Source organism: Leuresthes tenuis, unplaced genomic scaffold (genome assembly GCF_036924035.1).
Source record: "Leuresthes tenuis unplaced genomic scaffold, fLeuTen1.0.hap1 SCAF_7, whole genome shotgun sequence".
NCBI lineage: Eukaryota > Metazoa > Chordata > Actinopteri > Atheriniformes > Atherinopsidae > Leuresthes > Leuresthes tenuis.
Genome location: NW_027325361.1, coordinates 11,109,236 through 11,123,928, shown reverse-complemented (window position 1 = coordinate 11,123,928; position 14,693 = coordinate 11,109,236). Strand labels below are relative to the sequence as shown.

The 14,693-nt window shown below is 37.8% G+C and overlaps 1 protein-coding gene across 1 annotated transcript; it reads right to left on the bottom strand.

Moving 5' to 3' along the window:
* Positions 1–3,182: 3,182 nt before the first annotated feature.
* Positions 3,183–10,214, bottom strand: LOC140311776 (N-acetyllactosaminide beta-1,3-N-acetylglucosaminyltransferase 3-like). The gene is made up of 2 exons (XM_072389290.1): positions 10,149–10,214; positions 3,183–4,401 (listed from the first exon to the last, which is right to left on the bottom strand). Exons 1-2 carry the CDS (start codon positions 10,154–10,156, stop codon positions 3,267–3,269), a joined length of 1,143 nt encoding a protein of 380 aa, XP_072245391.1. The 5' UTR covers positions 10,157–10,214; the 3' UTR covers positions 3,183–3,266.
* Between the last annotated feature and the right edge of the window lie 4,479 nt (positions 10,215–14,693).

Genomic DNA, 14,693 nt, shown 5'->3' with positions numbered 1-14,693 from the left:
TTGGAGTCCTGTGACTCAGTTCAGATATTTCAACAACAAATAGAAATGACAGAAAAATCCATAAAATTAATAGAAATTTGAGTAGAAAACAAATCTTCTGAGATTCCTCACATGTTACACATCTACGTATGATTCTGAATGCAGGACTCATATTTGTCATGTCGGTCATGTTCTGCTTTTTTTTTTTTTGTCATGTTCTATGTGAAATGTATGTCTAGTCTTTAGTTTGGCCATGTCTCCACTTTTTTCTTCTCTCCTGCTCTGCCATCAGCTTCACTCACGTCACTTGTGTTCATTGTCATCAGCTGCACTCACTCACTAATCACCCTCCTCAGTATTTAGTCTCTCAGTTGGTTCATGTTCCTTGTCAGATCCTTGCTGTCATTCATGTTGTGTATCAGTTGTGTCCTTGTTGTCCATGTTAAGTTTATTATCAACATCAGGTTTTTGTTTGTTTCAAGTTTTGTAAGTTTAGATATTTGGAATTCTGGCTCAGCAGCGCCTTTTGTTACAGCTCTTTGAAATAAATTTTATTTTGGATATCTGCATCTCGGTCCTTCATCCACACCATCATGCCAAACCACATTGCTGACAATATTTAACACTACCATTTTTATATTGTTATATTTACAATAGGTAAAAACTGTAAAAAAAGACCACCACAACAGATCTGGAGAGAAGATTGCATGTGCCCTCGAGATAAATAAATTGGAAATGAATATAAAAAGGTGCAGCAGACTCTTCAGTCCCAGCCTGCTCTAACTTCCTTTTTCTAGAAGAAAACAAACTCACACAATAAACAACTTCATTCTTCCACATTACGTGACCTCTATCAATCAAGTGTAAATGTCTAAAAGACAGTTACTCACCCTGCAAACTAAGAAATCACTGCCTTTAGGTAAGCTGGTTGAGTCTGTTAATTCTGAGAACTAACAGGAGAGATCATGTTTCTCCAGTTTTAGCTTCTCTTAATTGGCTCCCTGTTAAATTCAGAATAGAATTTAAGATTCTTCTCCGCACATATAAAGCTCTTAATGACTGAGCTCCATCATATCTTAAATATCTCATTGTAAGGTATTTTCCTAACAGAGCACTTCGCTCCCAAACTGCAGGTTTACTTGTTGTTCCCAGAGTTTCGAAAAGTAGAATGGGAGGCAGAGCCTTCAGTTATCAGGCCCCTCTCTTGTGGAAAAAGCTGCCAGTAAATGTCCGGAAGCAGACACCCTTTCCACTTTTAAGATTAGGCTTAAAATTTTCCTTTTTGATAAAGCTTACAGTTAGGGATGGTTCAGGTAATCCTGAAACATCCCATAGTTAAGCTGCTATAGGCTTAGACTGCTGGGGGACCTCATCTGTCACATCTTTCCTCACTTTGCTCTCTTTTTCCCCCTGTTTAATTTCTCAAATGATATTATGTACATGTGACATTATTGTGGTTATTAACTTATGTTTCCCTGTTCCAACAGATATCCTTTGAATGGTGTTATGGTGTTTTTTCCCCCCTATTTTCTGTCTTCTCAAACCCCAGCTGGTCGAGGCGGATGGCCACCCTTCCTGAGTCTGGTTCTGTCTGAGGTTTCTTCCTGTTAAAAGGGAGTCGTTCCTTTCCACAGTTGCCACAGGCACGCTCAGGACGGGAGATTGGACTGAAGACAAGTTTCGGTGCAATCTGTTGGTTTCCTTAGCTAGGATATTGTTTTTTGAATTGGCTCTATATGAATTAATTGGATTATTTCTAAATCAATTAATTGGATTTAACTGGATTATGATTACAATGAATTGAATTTCAATTGGCTTGAATTGGACTATATTATTTAAGTGCCTTGAGATGACAATTGTTGTAATTTGGCGCTATATAAATAAAACTGAATTGAACTGTTACCCTATGACAGTGTTTAAACAAGAGTGATTAACCAAGAGCGTATTATGTAAAACAACATATGTCTGTTGAAAGTAAAAACCGCTTCACTGATTTTCATGAAAGCCCAGACTAAGGTGAGCTATTGGTCATGACAGGAATTTCAACTATGAGCATTGTCTGCAAAAAGCTGAACCACTTTGGTTCCACACTCATTGTTTTGTGACCTCCTTTTTTTCAGGTTTTCCATTTGGAGTAGGAAGCGACCATATTTAGAACATGATTGGACAAAAATCCACACCTTGAAGCCTTAGGTATACTTATTTATTTTCAAAATGACCACAAACCAATCACAAGGAGTGAATCTAGCAAAAGATTGTATTATAACCTGTAAGAAATATTTATTTATTTACTTAGTATTTATTGAGGGAGGTTGATTGGGAGTCTGTTGGAATAGGAAATGTTCTGGATCCAGCACCTTGCACATAAGGCACTTTAACATAGGCTTCATGTCTGGTCCAGTGGCTGTGCCAGCAAAAGTTTTCATTTTTTCACAGGTTGTGATCGTCTTTGCTACCAAAACTACTAGATCAGGTGTAGCAAAATATAATTGTGTGGGTTAATCAAGCTCAGTTTTCACAACACAACCACATAATAGAAAGCTGTTCAAGCAGGGAGCCTGAGGGCAGTCTCATGTGCAAAAGATACATTATTCAAGTTGTTTCTTTCAGCGGAACATGTCCCCAGACATGTACAAACAAATAAATAATGTTAGTATTTATTATGAAAAAATAAAAATGCATAAATAACTAAAATAAAAGTGTCTCCAAGAATATGTATTGGTATCTTCAAGGCATTTACTTAATTGTCCTTTTCCATGACCAAAGTGTTGTGTTCTTAAGTTTTAGAATAATATCTAATTATCTATGCATATTTTGCAATTATATTTAATCATGAAATTTTTGGACATTTGTTTAACTCATAAAGTGCCCATCCATCAAATTGTTTTGTCAAACTGACTATTCAAATGTGGGCTTTTAGCCTGATTAAAACACACTTACTGCAAACTGTAAACTTGCTCACCCTCATTAAAAATACATGTGATTATGAATATAAAGGAGTTTGATTTTCAAAAATTTGATTGAGGTGATACGTTTAAATCGCTGAATGAGAATACACTTCATTGCAACAAGGACAGATCTTTTTACAAAAACAAACCTTTCCAAAATAAAAAAATATTGCAATACAGGAGCAATACAGTACACCCAGATAGAAAGAAAACGTCTTATTTTCAACGTCAACGTGATATACAAAATATTATTATAATTCATCACTGATAGAAAACTATACCCCTTATTTTAAGTTCCCAAGCTATTTTCCTTTCTCTAAGTGAAAGTTTGCTGCCGTTTCATGACCTACATTTCAGATGTGGGTCCTGCACTTGTTTCCACATGATATATATCTGAGGTGGAAGGAATCTGTGTACAAGTAGAAGCTCCCTCAAATAGCAAGGCTCAAGATGATCTTTTGGTTTGGAAATCGTGTTTATTCCCAATGTCTTCATGCCAATATGGGAAGAGGGCGCAAGTCCTGCTTTGGCCAGACACATCCCCATATAAGCATCATCAATGGGATGAAGGGGTGTGTGCTGAGACATTGTGTATATCACCCTTGCTGTGTAGCCAGACATTAAGAAGCCCCCACCTCCACAATAAGGGGGATATTGGTTTGACTCCTGTATCTGAGTTGGAATATAATATTTGCTGGGTGTCCACCTCACAGGCTTCTCATTTTGGAGCAAGTGGCCAGTGAAAAGGTGCTTCTTTCCATCATTGTCTGGAAGGTTTTGGAGATACTCTATCACGTTGTTTGTGTGGACAAACACGTCATCATCACCATTAAGCACAAAGCGAACATTTGGACAGTTTTCCTCCATCCACTTCAGGAAGAGTGTTTGCTTCAAGGTCAGGTTGTGAAATGTGTCACTGAAGTCCCACTGGAGGATGTCACTGGACTCATAGTACTCCAGCTTGAGCATTTTGTTCAGTTGTTCCTTCTCAAAGCCATCACCTGATGTCCCGGAGATGAAGATCCTTCGAATCTGCACACCGTTGTATGACCTTTCTTTAGCCCAGGTTTTGCGCAGCACCTCTCGGCGTTCATAGTTCCCTGGTGAGCTTTTAATGACCAGTAGAAGGAAGATTTCTCCAGATTTGTTAACACCTTCACATTTGTCAGGAAGGTCCAGGAGGATGGGGAAGTGACGACAGTGTTGATAGTAGAGAAAGTTTTTAAAAGAATCAGAAAGAGAGCTAAAGCCTGTGATGTTGGTAACAGACGTGTTTTGTTGACATTTTGGCATGGGGAATGCTTGGGTTGTATTTATTGTGATGTCAGAGCTCACTTGACAGCAATATTCATCCACATCTTCTGAGCGGATGACGATGAACTCAGTACTATCCTTCTTGACATAAAGCATCACGAGGGCTGTTCCCAGCAGTCCCAGCAGTAATAAAGTTTGTGCAATGGGCTTCAATAAATCCCTGTAGTAAAAAAAAATAAAAAAAAAAAAAATAAATACAAACACACAAATATATATACAGGTAAAACATATTTTCCAATTATAAATTCATATATTGAGGAAGCCACCTTTAGTGAGATTAACTCTGTTAAAACGTTCAACAACATACTGTTTTGAAAATCTTTTAAGGTGATATGGATGCACTCTCTCCTGAGCAGAACTTGACAGAAAGTGACTCAAGACAAATGGACATCATAAACATTTTGGTACCCTTGGTCAATTTGTGCTCACATGTAAAGCAATGTCCTCTAAGTCCACCGAATGAAACTATTAAAGGTCAGAAAATGAATCATTAATTAATCACATTGCCCACAGTTCTGCCCACTGTGACTTAATGAGCTTAACTTGAGAGGCAGCTTACAAGTAATTTCACATCCTTCCTCTAAATCACAAATAACAAACTATTGTTAAACTACTTAGCTTGTAAAGTAACTGGAAGTCACTGTAGCCAAATTATATATCGCCAGCACACAAGGCACCAACAATATATATCGTGATGTGATAAGATATAAGGATTTATCCGACAGTTCTCACTATCTGAATAAGCCTTATTTAACCTCGTTTTAGGGCACCACCTTCAATCGAAAGAAAAAGACCTGAATCTTACGATTCTGGTATGTTAAATTAATAATAAATTATTAATTAATAACTAATACATTCCAGTCTCATATAGTCGCTACTCGTGAATTCTCGTTTTGTTGGACTCACACATACGTAAAGAACACATACACAAAAACCGGTTGATTTTATATATATATGTATATATATGAACCATTTATTAAAATGACATGACCAAAGACATGAATCTTAAGACAACAGGAGAAATGCTTTGAATATGGATGATTATATAAGAAACACTAAGTGAATTGAAAAGATCTAAATGGAGGGGATGGATGGATATCGGAATCATTCAAATAGTCGAACTTTGTTACTATTTGAATTTAAAAGCTAACAACTTGGGTTAATTTATCATTTTAACAGTGAATTCTCTCGACACCCACAGGTAATCGCCAGCGGGTCCAACTGGGTCTCTTTCGGTTCCGCGTCTCGCGGCCTTCGTTGTGGTTGACTTTCAGGGACTGGATCGGTCGCTTTCCTGTGCCAGAGAATGACTTCCTTCTGGTAGCTCGGAAGACGAACGGGGTGGTGTGTCAGAATTCACCGCAAAGAATGATAAAACTGTCCAAGGGTCGAGTTGGTTTTGGTTGCTGACCAACTCTGAGGTGAACTTAAATTCACCAAAGATTGACAAAAAGGTTCACAAGCTGAACGCTGGCTCCTTTTGGTGATCAAAAATAGGTGAGGATGCTGCAGCAGCAGAGTTTAAAACGTGCTATAGAGAGGAGACAGGATGACGGACTAACAAAAACGCTAAATGTATCTTTCTACTACATTCTTCCCTTTCTGTCTTTGTTCAGACCTTCTTCTTCCATCTCATCTTCTTCTTCTGCCATTTCCAAAGACTCTCCGCCAGACTCTCATTCCATCAATTAGAGCTCTCTGCTCTTCATCTTCTCTACTGATCTGGACCTTCAATATTCTCTTACAATATTCCGTCAATATCCTATTCAATAACCTATTCAATAACTGACTTTTCCTCGCGGTTTCCGGAGTTTGATTCGCGGAGGCGGGGCATGACGTAGGCCTACGCTACACTTTGAGCCAATGGTATGCCTGAAACTGTTGTGACGTCTGCCTGGGCGTATTTTGTAAGGCGACCTCCAACCAGGGTGCCTCGTGCCTTCAGAGGATTCTAAAACACCATAACTTGATAAGATAAAAAGGGTAAAGATATAGCATAGACTTAGGATATAAAGACATCAAAAACAACATAATATAACATAACATAACATAACATGATGGTTATGAGTCTCAAAATTCAGGTGGATATCTGTAAAGTTATGAAGTATGAATAACAAACCAACCAATGTTATTTTCCTGTGTTAAACACGGAATACAATAAGAAACAGCTGAAGCATTGGTTAATAGTTGCATTATTTCATATAAATGCCACATGTCATATGCAAGTTGTTGACTTAGTTTTGGGTTTAACTATTCAGTACTACGAACCACTCGGGGACAATGTGGCTCCATAAGCTGATTAGTCATTTTCCAAAATAATTACTTCTTTCGTATCCTTCCATGTACGATCATGAAAAAGGTATTAAAATGCAGCTTGTGATATCACTGAGAACATGAAAGAACTTGTACAAAGATATAAAGCACATTTAATACAGTTTAAAGATTCAGCTAAAAAGTGATTCTGGGTGAGATCCTTTTGAGAGGTCCATGCAGCGACTGTCTCTGGCTTGAGTCAGAGTCGGGGCAAACTGTCACCATTATTTACTTCGAATCATATAGGGTCGGAAGGGTCCTGTTCTGGTTTTCCCCAATACTCTCCTGAGAGGGTCCGTTGTTTGTTCAGCTTAGTTAGCACTAAGCTATTAATGCATTCACCTAAATTTATGGCACAGGTCTGTGGAAAGATGGACTGAGAAAACTCCCCCAAAACGCTTTCGTGGGCAAGGGTTGTTGTAAATTTCTCTTCTCTGATGTAGAGATCTGGTATTTCCACACTGACCATCCCCACAAAAGAATGTTGCAGTCATTTAGTCTTAAGTTTGTATTAAATTCCACACTTGAGTTCGCTACACATGTTTATTTTTTCTGAATTCTCATCCGCAGTTATGAACTAAGACATCTTAAAGTTACAATATTTTTTCATGTTTTTTTTATGAAAACTTTTTGGCCAGTTCATTGACATAAAAACAATAGAAAATCAGTAAAAGGAACATCAGTAAAATGTCTTTCAATGAAATCTTGATTTTGTTTTTAGTGTTTGAGTGGCCAAGGTCTGGTGACCATTTCCATCTGTTTATGTATGTCTGTTGTCCAGAAGTCATCAGTTTGGCAAAGGGACAAAACATAATGAGCCTACTACTACTATTCTTAGTTCTTAATTCACCTTTCCATTATGTGTATTGTTGTTAATGTTGTTAAGGATGCAGATTTGTGGCCTGCTTTTTGTGTAAATATAACAGCAGGCCAGGTGAAGGATAAATACAAACATGGCCGTGATAATTCTTTAGAACAGAGAGATTTTAGCAATTAAAAATACATCTCAGCTAAGCTGACATGGATATTCTGGATATCTGACACTGCAGGAAATCCATAATGAGGAGGGGGAATCTGTAAATTCCAACTTTTAGAATCGGCTAGATTAAGGTTTGTTGAAACAGGTGTTTTTTTTGTTTGTTTTGTAACAAAGAGATAGTCATTTTTTTTGCTCGATCTGAAAAGCAGGAAAATACTTCATCCATGTTAAAGATTTGTTTGTTTAGTTGCTTAACCCGTAGTTTTTATTACTTGAACTTTTAGACACCAACTCTTACAAATGGTAATAACAAAGTAAGCCGAGGAGAACACACCCAAACCAGCTCCCTTTTATCTCATATAAAAGGGGAAAGAGGCCACGCAGCAGTGAAGTGAGTGATGTCAGACTGAAACAGAAAAAGAAAAAAAAAAAAGCAATTTTCATTGTAGATTTAAAGAAAAGTTTTGTAATGAACTCGATAGTGTAGTTGTTGATTGCATAACCGTTTTCGCAAATAAACTTCAACACAGGCTACAAAACCTTGAATGCAGAAATCAGAATAAATGGTAACTCTGCCTTAAACGTTCATCTTGAGAACTGTACAGCTCATAAATGAATGACGTCTTCCTCACTATATGCGGGATCCTGTCTTCTGTTCTTTGAAACTGTTCACAAGCTAAAACGTGTGTGCTTTGTGTTCCCACAGCAGATGGAACAGTCCTCACACAATGATGCAAATTCAAATTCAGAGGCACACAACTGTGCAAAACAGCCTCGATTGGCAAAGTAAGTTATCTATGTTTGTAAATCACTCTGTAATTTCCAACAAAAATTCCTTAAACCAGTGAGCGGGCGTCCTGTTGTAACTTCTTTAAAGTCAGTAAGTGTTCAGGAGCTGAGGGCACAACTGTTGTATCTCATAAAACAAAACATTTCCCTTTAATGCTTTGTGTATGTTTTCAACTACTTAACAGATTGAAGCCTCTTTCTTTTTTCTTTTTTTTACTTCCGAGTTGTGTTTTTATTGATGACACAACGGCACTTTGATTTAATTATTTTTTCTTTACTTTTTTCACTTCCTTGTCATGGTTATGAAAATACATTCTTTTAACAACACAAACCTCATCCTTACAGACATCATTGGTGGTAATTATTATGACTATTGTTTAATCAGCATGACCATCACCCTCATGGAAACTAAGTGTAGAGTTCACAAACAACAACAACCTTTACAGGTTGCATATTTTACAAACATAACCGGCAGTTGAGCACCATATGCTCAGTACCCTTCAGTACTGGTTGTCAGCCTTTATCCTGAGAAAAGTTAAATTTCTTAAATTGTTAAACTATTTGTTTGCTGAAGCCTCTAACAGAGTTGAACCCTTCTTCATCTTTACATCATAATGACACAGCCTCTCTGGAGAGCTCTTTATTTCCCAACATTATAAGCAGATTAGTTGCCATTAAGGATTAACCAGTGTAGTTGTGAGATGTTTCACCAGGTCTCTTTTTGGCCCCTAAACATTTATTTTTCTTGTTTAACATGTTGCTGGTATCAAATTGAAAATATGTAGAATTTGAAATATCATACAAAAATAAATTAATGTTTCACTGTAAAGAAAATAGCTCTTTATTTACTTTTCAACATTGTATTGTATTGTATCTCTTAAGCTTTTACCCCCATGTTAAGTTAGGATCCCATCTCAAATCTCATCTTCTCTGGTAATTATATACTTACTAATGAAAAATAAGTACGCCTTAATAGCGGGTAAAACAAACTCACTATTATAAACTATTATCTCATTCAATTTTGCATTCGTTTCCAACACTATTGTACGACTAATTAAAGAGTAAATGGCTCAAGGCACGACGGTGAATAGCTACGTCGTGCTTAAATAAGCAAAACAAGAGAGTGAATTTCAGGTTTCAGTTAACGAGTTTTTAATTGCTAAACAGTTACAGTAAAGATAGATGATCAAAATCGTGATCAAAACTGCAGATAGCTTAACCGCATGTCAAGGTGACCATCAGGTGTTCGTTGCTTTTTTTGTGCCTTATGAAATTGTAAGTATCTTGTACTTTTGTTTCTTACTGCATTTCAAAGACTATCACAGATATGATAACAAAGAAGAATACAATATTTCTATGAAAATTTTGCTACCCCGGATCTTTCCTGCTGGTCAAGATTGTGAAAGAATTTTCTTAAAATTTCATCTTTCGAGGTGGTTTAATGTTATTAATGAATGTAAAACTGCGCTTTTAACGTTCTTGGCCATGTACGTCATAAAAGATATGAACTGTTAATATATGAGTGAGGTCAGGTACACGCGTACACACGAGTTATTAATTTCCTGGTACATTTGCTTCCAGTATTTATTGGAAAGGCTGGTTTTCACTTGAGGCTCTTATCTTTTTTTTAGTTTTCATGTTGAAAATAAAACTTCAAAGTAGAACGTCAGTGATTGTCGCAGACGTCATACAATATAGCCTTCAAATACGCAAAGATACATTTAATATAGAAAGTGATGAGAATTCTGTCAGTTTTAGAAATTAAACTCCTAATTAAATGCAAATCACAACACTAACATATAAATAAGAACGATAATAAAGCCTACCTGGCCATCTTGGTGGTTGGATCTTAACAATAACGTTTGAGAAGGACACCTGGCTAAGCAGAGAGCCTAACGTTTTTATCCCTCTACGTCGCTATCACCGTTCAACTGTGACAAAAAGGCAGTCATATAATAGTTATACTGCCCTGGGTTCTGCCCCTCAGACTGTAGCTCCTCTAAGTGGAGGGAGCGCCACAAGACCTATATTAAAAGGGAAATTTCATAAGTGAGGTTAAAGACGCTAAACCTAATGCCGCAGATCTGCATTTTTTTTAAAATAACAGGATATGGTTGTCTGGTCTGACACAGCATTGAAGTCAAAGTTGCCTTGGAAGACAGCGTTGTGGGGAAAAATCGTAAACCACTTAACGGTGGAAGTTCATTGGTAATCCTGTAAATATGCAACTAAAGTAAGATTTATGACACGGTCAACCGACAGTGTATTCCAGTCAGGTAATCCCCTGCGGCAAATTCAGTAATTTGTGAATGTGCCAGCAAGGTGACATTGCTCTATGTCGTTGTGATGCAGACAGTAGTCAGTTTAAAAAAAAAAAAAATTAACTTTGTCCAAACAAAAACTATGAGGACACTTTAGAGGCTGTTGTTTTCGAAAGAGGCACTCGTCCCTGCTTAGTGCAACAGGCCTGAAGTTTTCTGCCTGACAACCTCACATGGAACCTTTTTTAGATCAACCTACATCATATTACACTAAATAGGAGAGACAGATTGAAAAGACAGGATTTTAAGTCATTTGATCAAATCAAATTTTATTTATATGGCACCTTTCATACTTTAAAAGCAACACAAAGTGCCTCACAGAGGCTAAAAACAACAATGATAGAACATATCAACCCACCCACCCCCATAAATACCCAACAACAACCAATCATATCACGAGCTACAGCACAATCAATCAGCTCATCTAAGGAGGAATGGTGTTTCTACACAATAAAAGTGATCATAAATCCCTCAGTTGTAAAGCTACTTTTGCTAGGTTTGTTTGTCAAATGTCAGACATGACAGACAGACATAGATAGAACAAATATAACCCAGAAAACAGTCAGGTGTGTTCACATCTTTATTTAAATAACCAACATAAAATATTCAAATTAGTATTTCCATTTTACCCGTAGCATTCAAGCCCATCTTTCAGCTCTTCATATACAAGGTTTTTCTCCCTCACATCCTCGAGAAGAGCGTGACACATTTTTCTGCGCCCCTTCGCTCCCGGAGCATACTATTCCTCTTCTCGTGCTCCAGACTCTCCACTCTAACCAGAGTTTCACTAAGTCTGGCCTTTAGAACAGTGGGAGAAGCAGGCAAAGCATAATTGTGGTCCTAGTGGAAAGAGGGATGGAAATATATAGTGATGTTTTATAACTCATCACTCCCTGATGTAGCTGGCCCACATTCTTAATTTCATCCCTCAGTCCCACTGTTTGCACCCTGGATATGAGCTAAGCTGTCTAAGTGACAGGGACATAAGAAACTACAGTATGTTTAATGTGTACTCATGTGTATTTCAGTGTGTCTAAAATTAGTGTCAGAGAGCAAATGCGACACAGGTTGTATATTGACTAGGACCTTGATACGTGTTTGAAAAATATTACATGCAAATACTCACAACATTGGAATGAGGTTCAGCTTCAGGGAAATGCAAGTCCACTGGAAGAAAAACAGCATTTTTAAAATATCCAAGCACCCTGTGTCATGTGTGACGTTTTTAACAAATCAATACGTTTGGAAATCGGTCCAAATTTCAGCAAATAATTCTACTTTAAGATTGAGGAGTACCTCTTTCCTTCATAAGTTTATGCGCCGCTGCCTCTGCAAGCCCTGTAACAAGTTGGTGGCGCATCCACAGTTGATGCAGTCTGTGTATATATGTCTATGGTGCAGCTTCCCAGGCTGAGCAGCCTTACCAAACTTCTGGGTTATGTACACCCGACCAATTAAATATTAACCACTAGTTTCTTTTTCCACCTGGGCACACCATTTGTGCAATGTAAAACACAGCTGCAGTCTCAGTGTTTTTTTCAGTGTTTTGCATTCGTGGAAGTCCATTTGCATTTCCATTTAGTTTTTTTCCTCTAAATTCAATGTTATAGGTGTGTGTCCCTCGGAATAAAGCCCCTCGCTGTTAATATGATGTTGCCATGGCTGGGATACCTTTCTGAGAGTTAAAGATAGACACAAGTGGTTGGTGGTCTGTGATTACGGATTAATCCTCTTTTCTCTCCATACTAGACCGAGAGCTTCTCTGTCTATCTGTGCACAATTTCGCCTGGCTGCATTCATGGACGTTGAGGCGAAAGTAATTGGTTGTTCAGTGTCATCAGTCACTTTCTGAGATGAGGCATAAGGTGAGGCATCGCAGGCAAGGCAAAGAGGAAGGTTTGGATTAAAGTGTTTCAGCACTTCCTCTGATGTAATCTATGCTTAGCACTGTTGAATGCCTCAGTCTTTTGTCCAGTTCCATTTGACATTTTGTTGCAGCAAGGACTTCACAGGGTGCAAGAAAGGTCAAAAGGTTTGGTAGAGACATGCGGTAATCCTTAATTATGCCCAAGAATGAGTTCAGTCGACTCACATTTTCAGGCTTAGGTGCATTCAGGACTGCATCAGTTTTGTCCTTGGTTTTGTGAAGTCTGTCAATCTTATGTCCACTGTACTCAATGGTATCTTGAAAGAATGCACTTTGATTCCTGTTCACTCTCAGACCATACTTTTCTAACCTGGTCAATATTGCCTCTAGGTTAGCCAAATGAGTTTGACTATCAACAATGCAGACACTGTGTGCCTGCAATGCCTTGTCGTACTTGTTCAGTAGCACTTTGCCATACTGCTGGGACACTGGCAATGCCAAACACCAGCCTGTTGTACTGATATTGGCCCTTGTGTGTATTTATCACCAGATACTTTCTGGATGCTTCTTCTACTTCCAATTGTAGATATGCTCAGGCAAAGTCTATCTTTGAAAAGTGTTTGCCACCTGCCACTGATGCGACATGTAATGTATACATGTGAGTGGATACTGGTCTATGCAACAGACTGGGTTCATGAGACCTTGAAGTCACCACAGATTTGCTTTGGTCACATGTTTTCTTTCCCACCGGTACTATATTATTTGTGAAAACTTGGCTTTGTGTTGTCCTGTGATCTGCGCTTTAATATTTTTCAGAAGGCCAAGTCCTTTTTACACCTGTGCATGTGTATTCAGTATCTGTTTGTCTTACATATATAGAATGTGTGTTCAGGTGTGGTACCCGTCGCGTTGACTTTATTTCCTTCCAGTTGAGGTGACTGTTCCTCAGCCAATCACGTCCGAATAATGGCACACCTTCTTTTTTCAGAACATAAATTTCCAAGTTGCATTACTTTTTGTCATAGTTTTTGTCCACTCTCACTTTGTTTCCCCATGGGAGCTATTCTTTCACCTGTGTATTTTTCAGTCTCACTTGACATTCAGATTTGGGAATTTATCCTTCTTGTCTTTGTATAAGATCACTCAGAGGGCTAATCTTCATCTGGAACTAAACTCCCTGTATTTTTGGTGTAAGCCATATCACATAATTATCTTTCTCCTGTATTGTGCACAGCTCAAGGCATGCCAAATCTTCCTGAGAATCATTTCAGTCTGTTTTTACTTCTCTTTTTATTTTCCTGCTTATCATATAGCTTTGATTTGCACATTTTTTTTAATGGGCCCCTTTCTATCACATTCTTTATCCTTAAACTGTTGTGTCAATAAATCATTCATAGAACACACCTCTGTGTGTTTTCCTTGAAGCTCTGTTGCATCTTTTGCTGATGTCTCCATAGATATATTAATCCCTAATGCACAGTTCAGAGTGAGCCTATATTCTGTGAAGAGTCATTTCTGTGTATTCTCATTGTGCAGCCCACAGACGAAACAGTCTCCGCAAAATGGGACCTTCAGTAAATGTGACTTCTTTAATGACAATATAGACACAGATCTAAGTGCCTATGCGCCTCACTTCATGTGCATCTGTTCAGAACAGAAAATAGTGCTTAAAAAACAATGCTTTTTTCAAATACATAACACCTAGGTCTGCTTCCTCCATCAATCCATGTCACTTTGAGAGGCGATGGGGCAAGTCCGTGTAGTATTTGGCCCAAAGTGACATGTGGCATGATTGTATAACATCTTTAAGTAATAACAGAATAACTTTAATATCTGAATTTTTATTCTCTTTTATGATAGCAAATGAATAACAATCTTTTGTTATTATTTTTCCCCATTCTTGTTATATCAAATGGCTCTGGTCTCAAGGATTCAGAGGGCTGCGGGTCTTATCCTTGAAATATAATACATACTCCAGAAACAGACACTAAACACCCCAAATTATACATAAAACACACACATTTTATTCACATTACCGCTGAGAGCCATAAAATGGTCACAAATAGATGTAAAGGTTCCCAGATGAGACACAAAATGTCCGTAATGTGGTACAAAAGAACCAAAATCAATTGGAAATTACCAAACTATTGTTAAACATTTAATAGAAGACAAACAATTAAAAG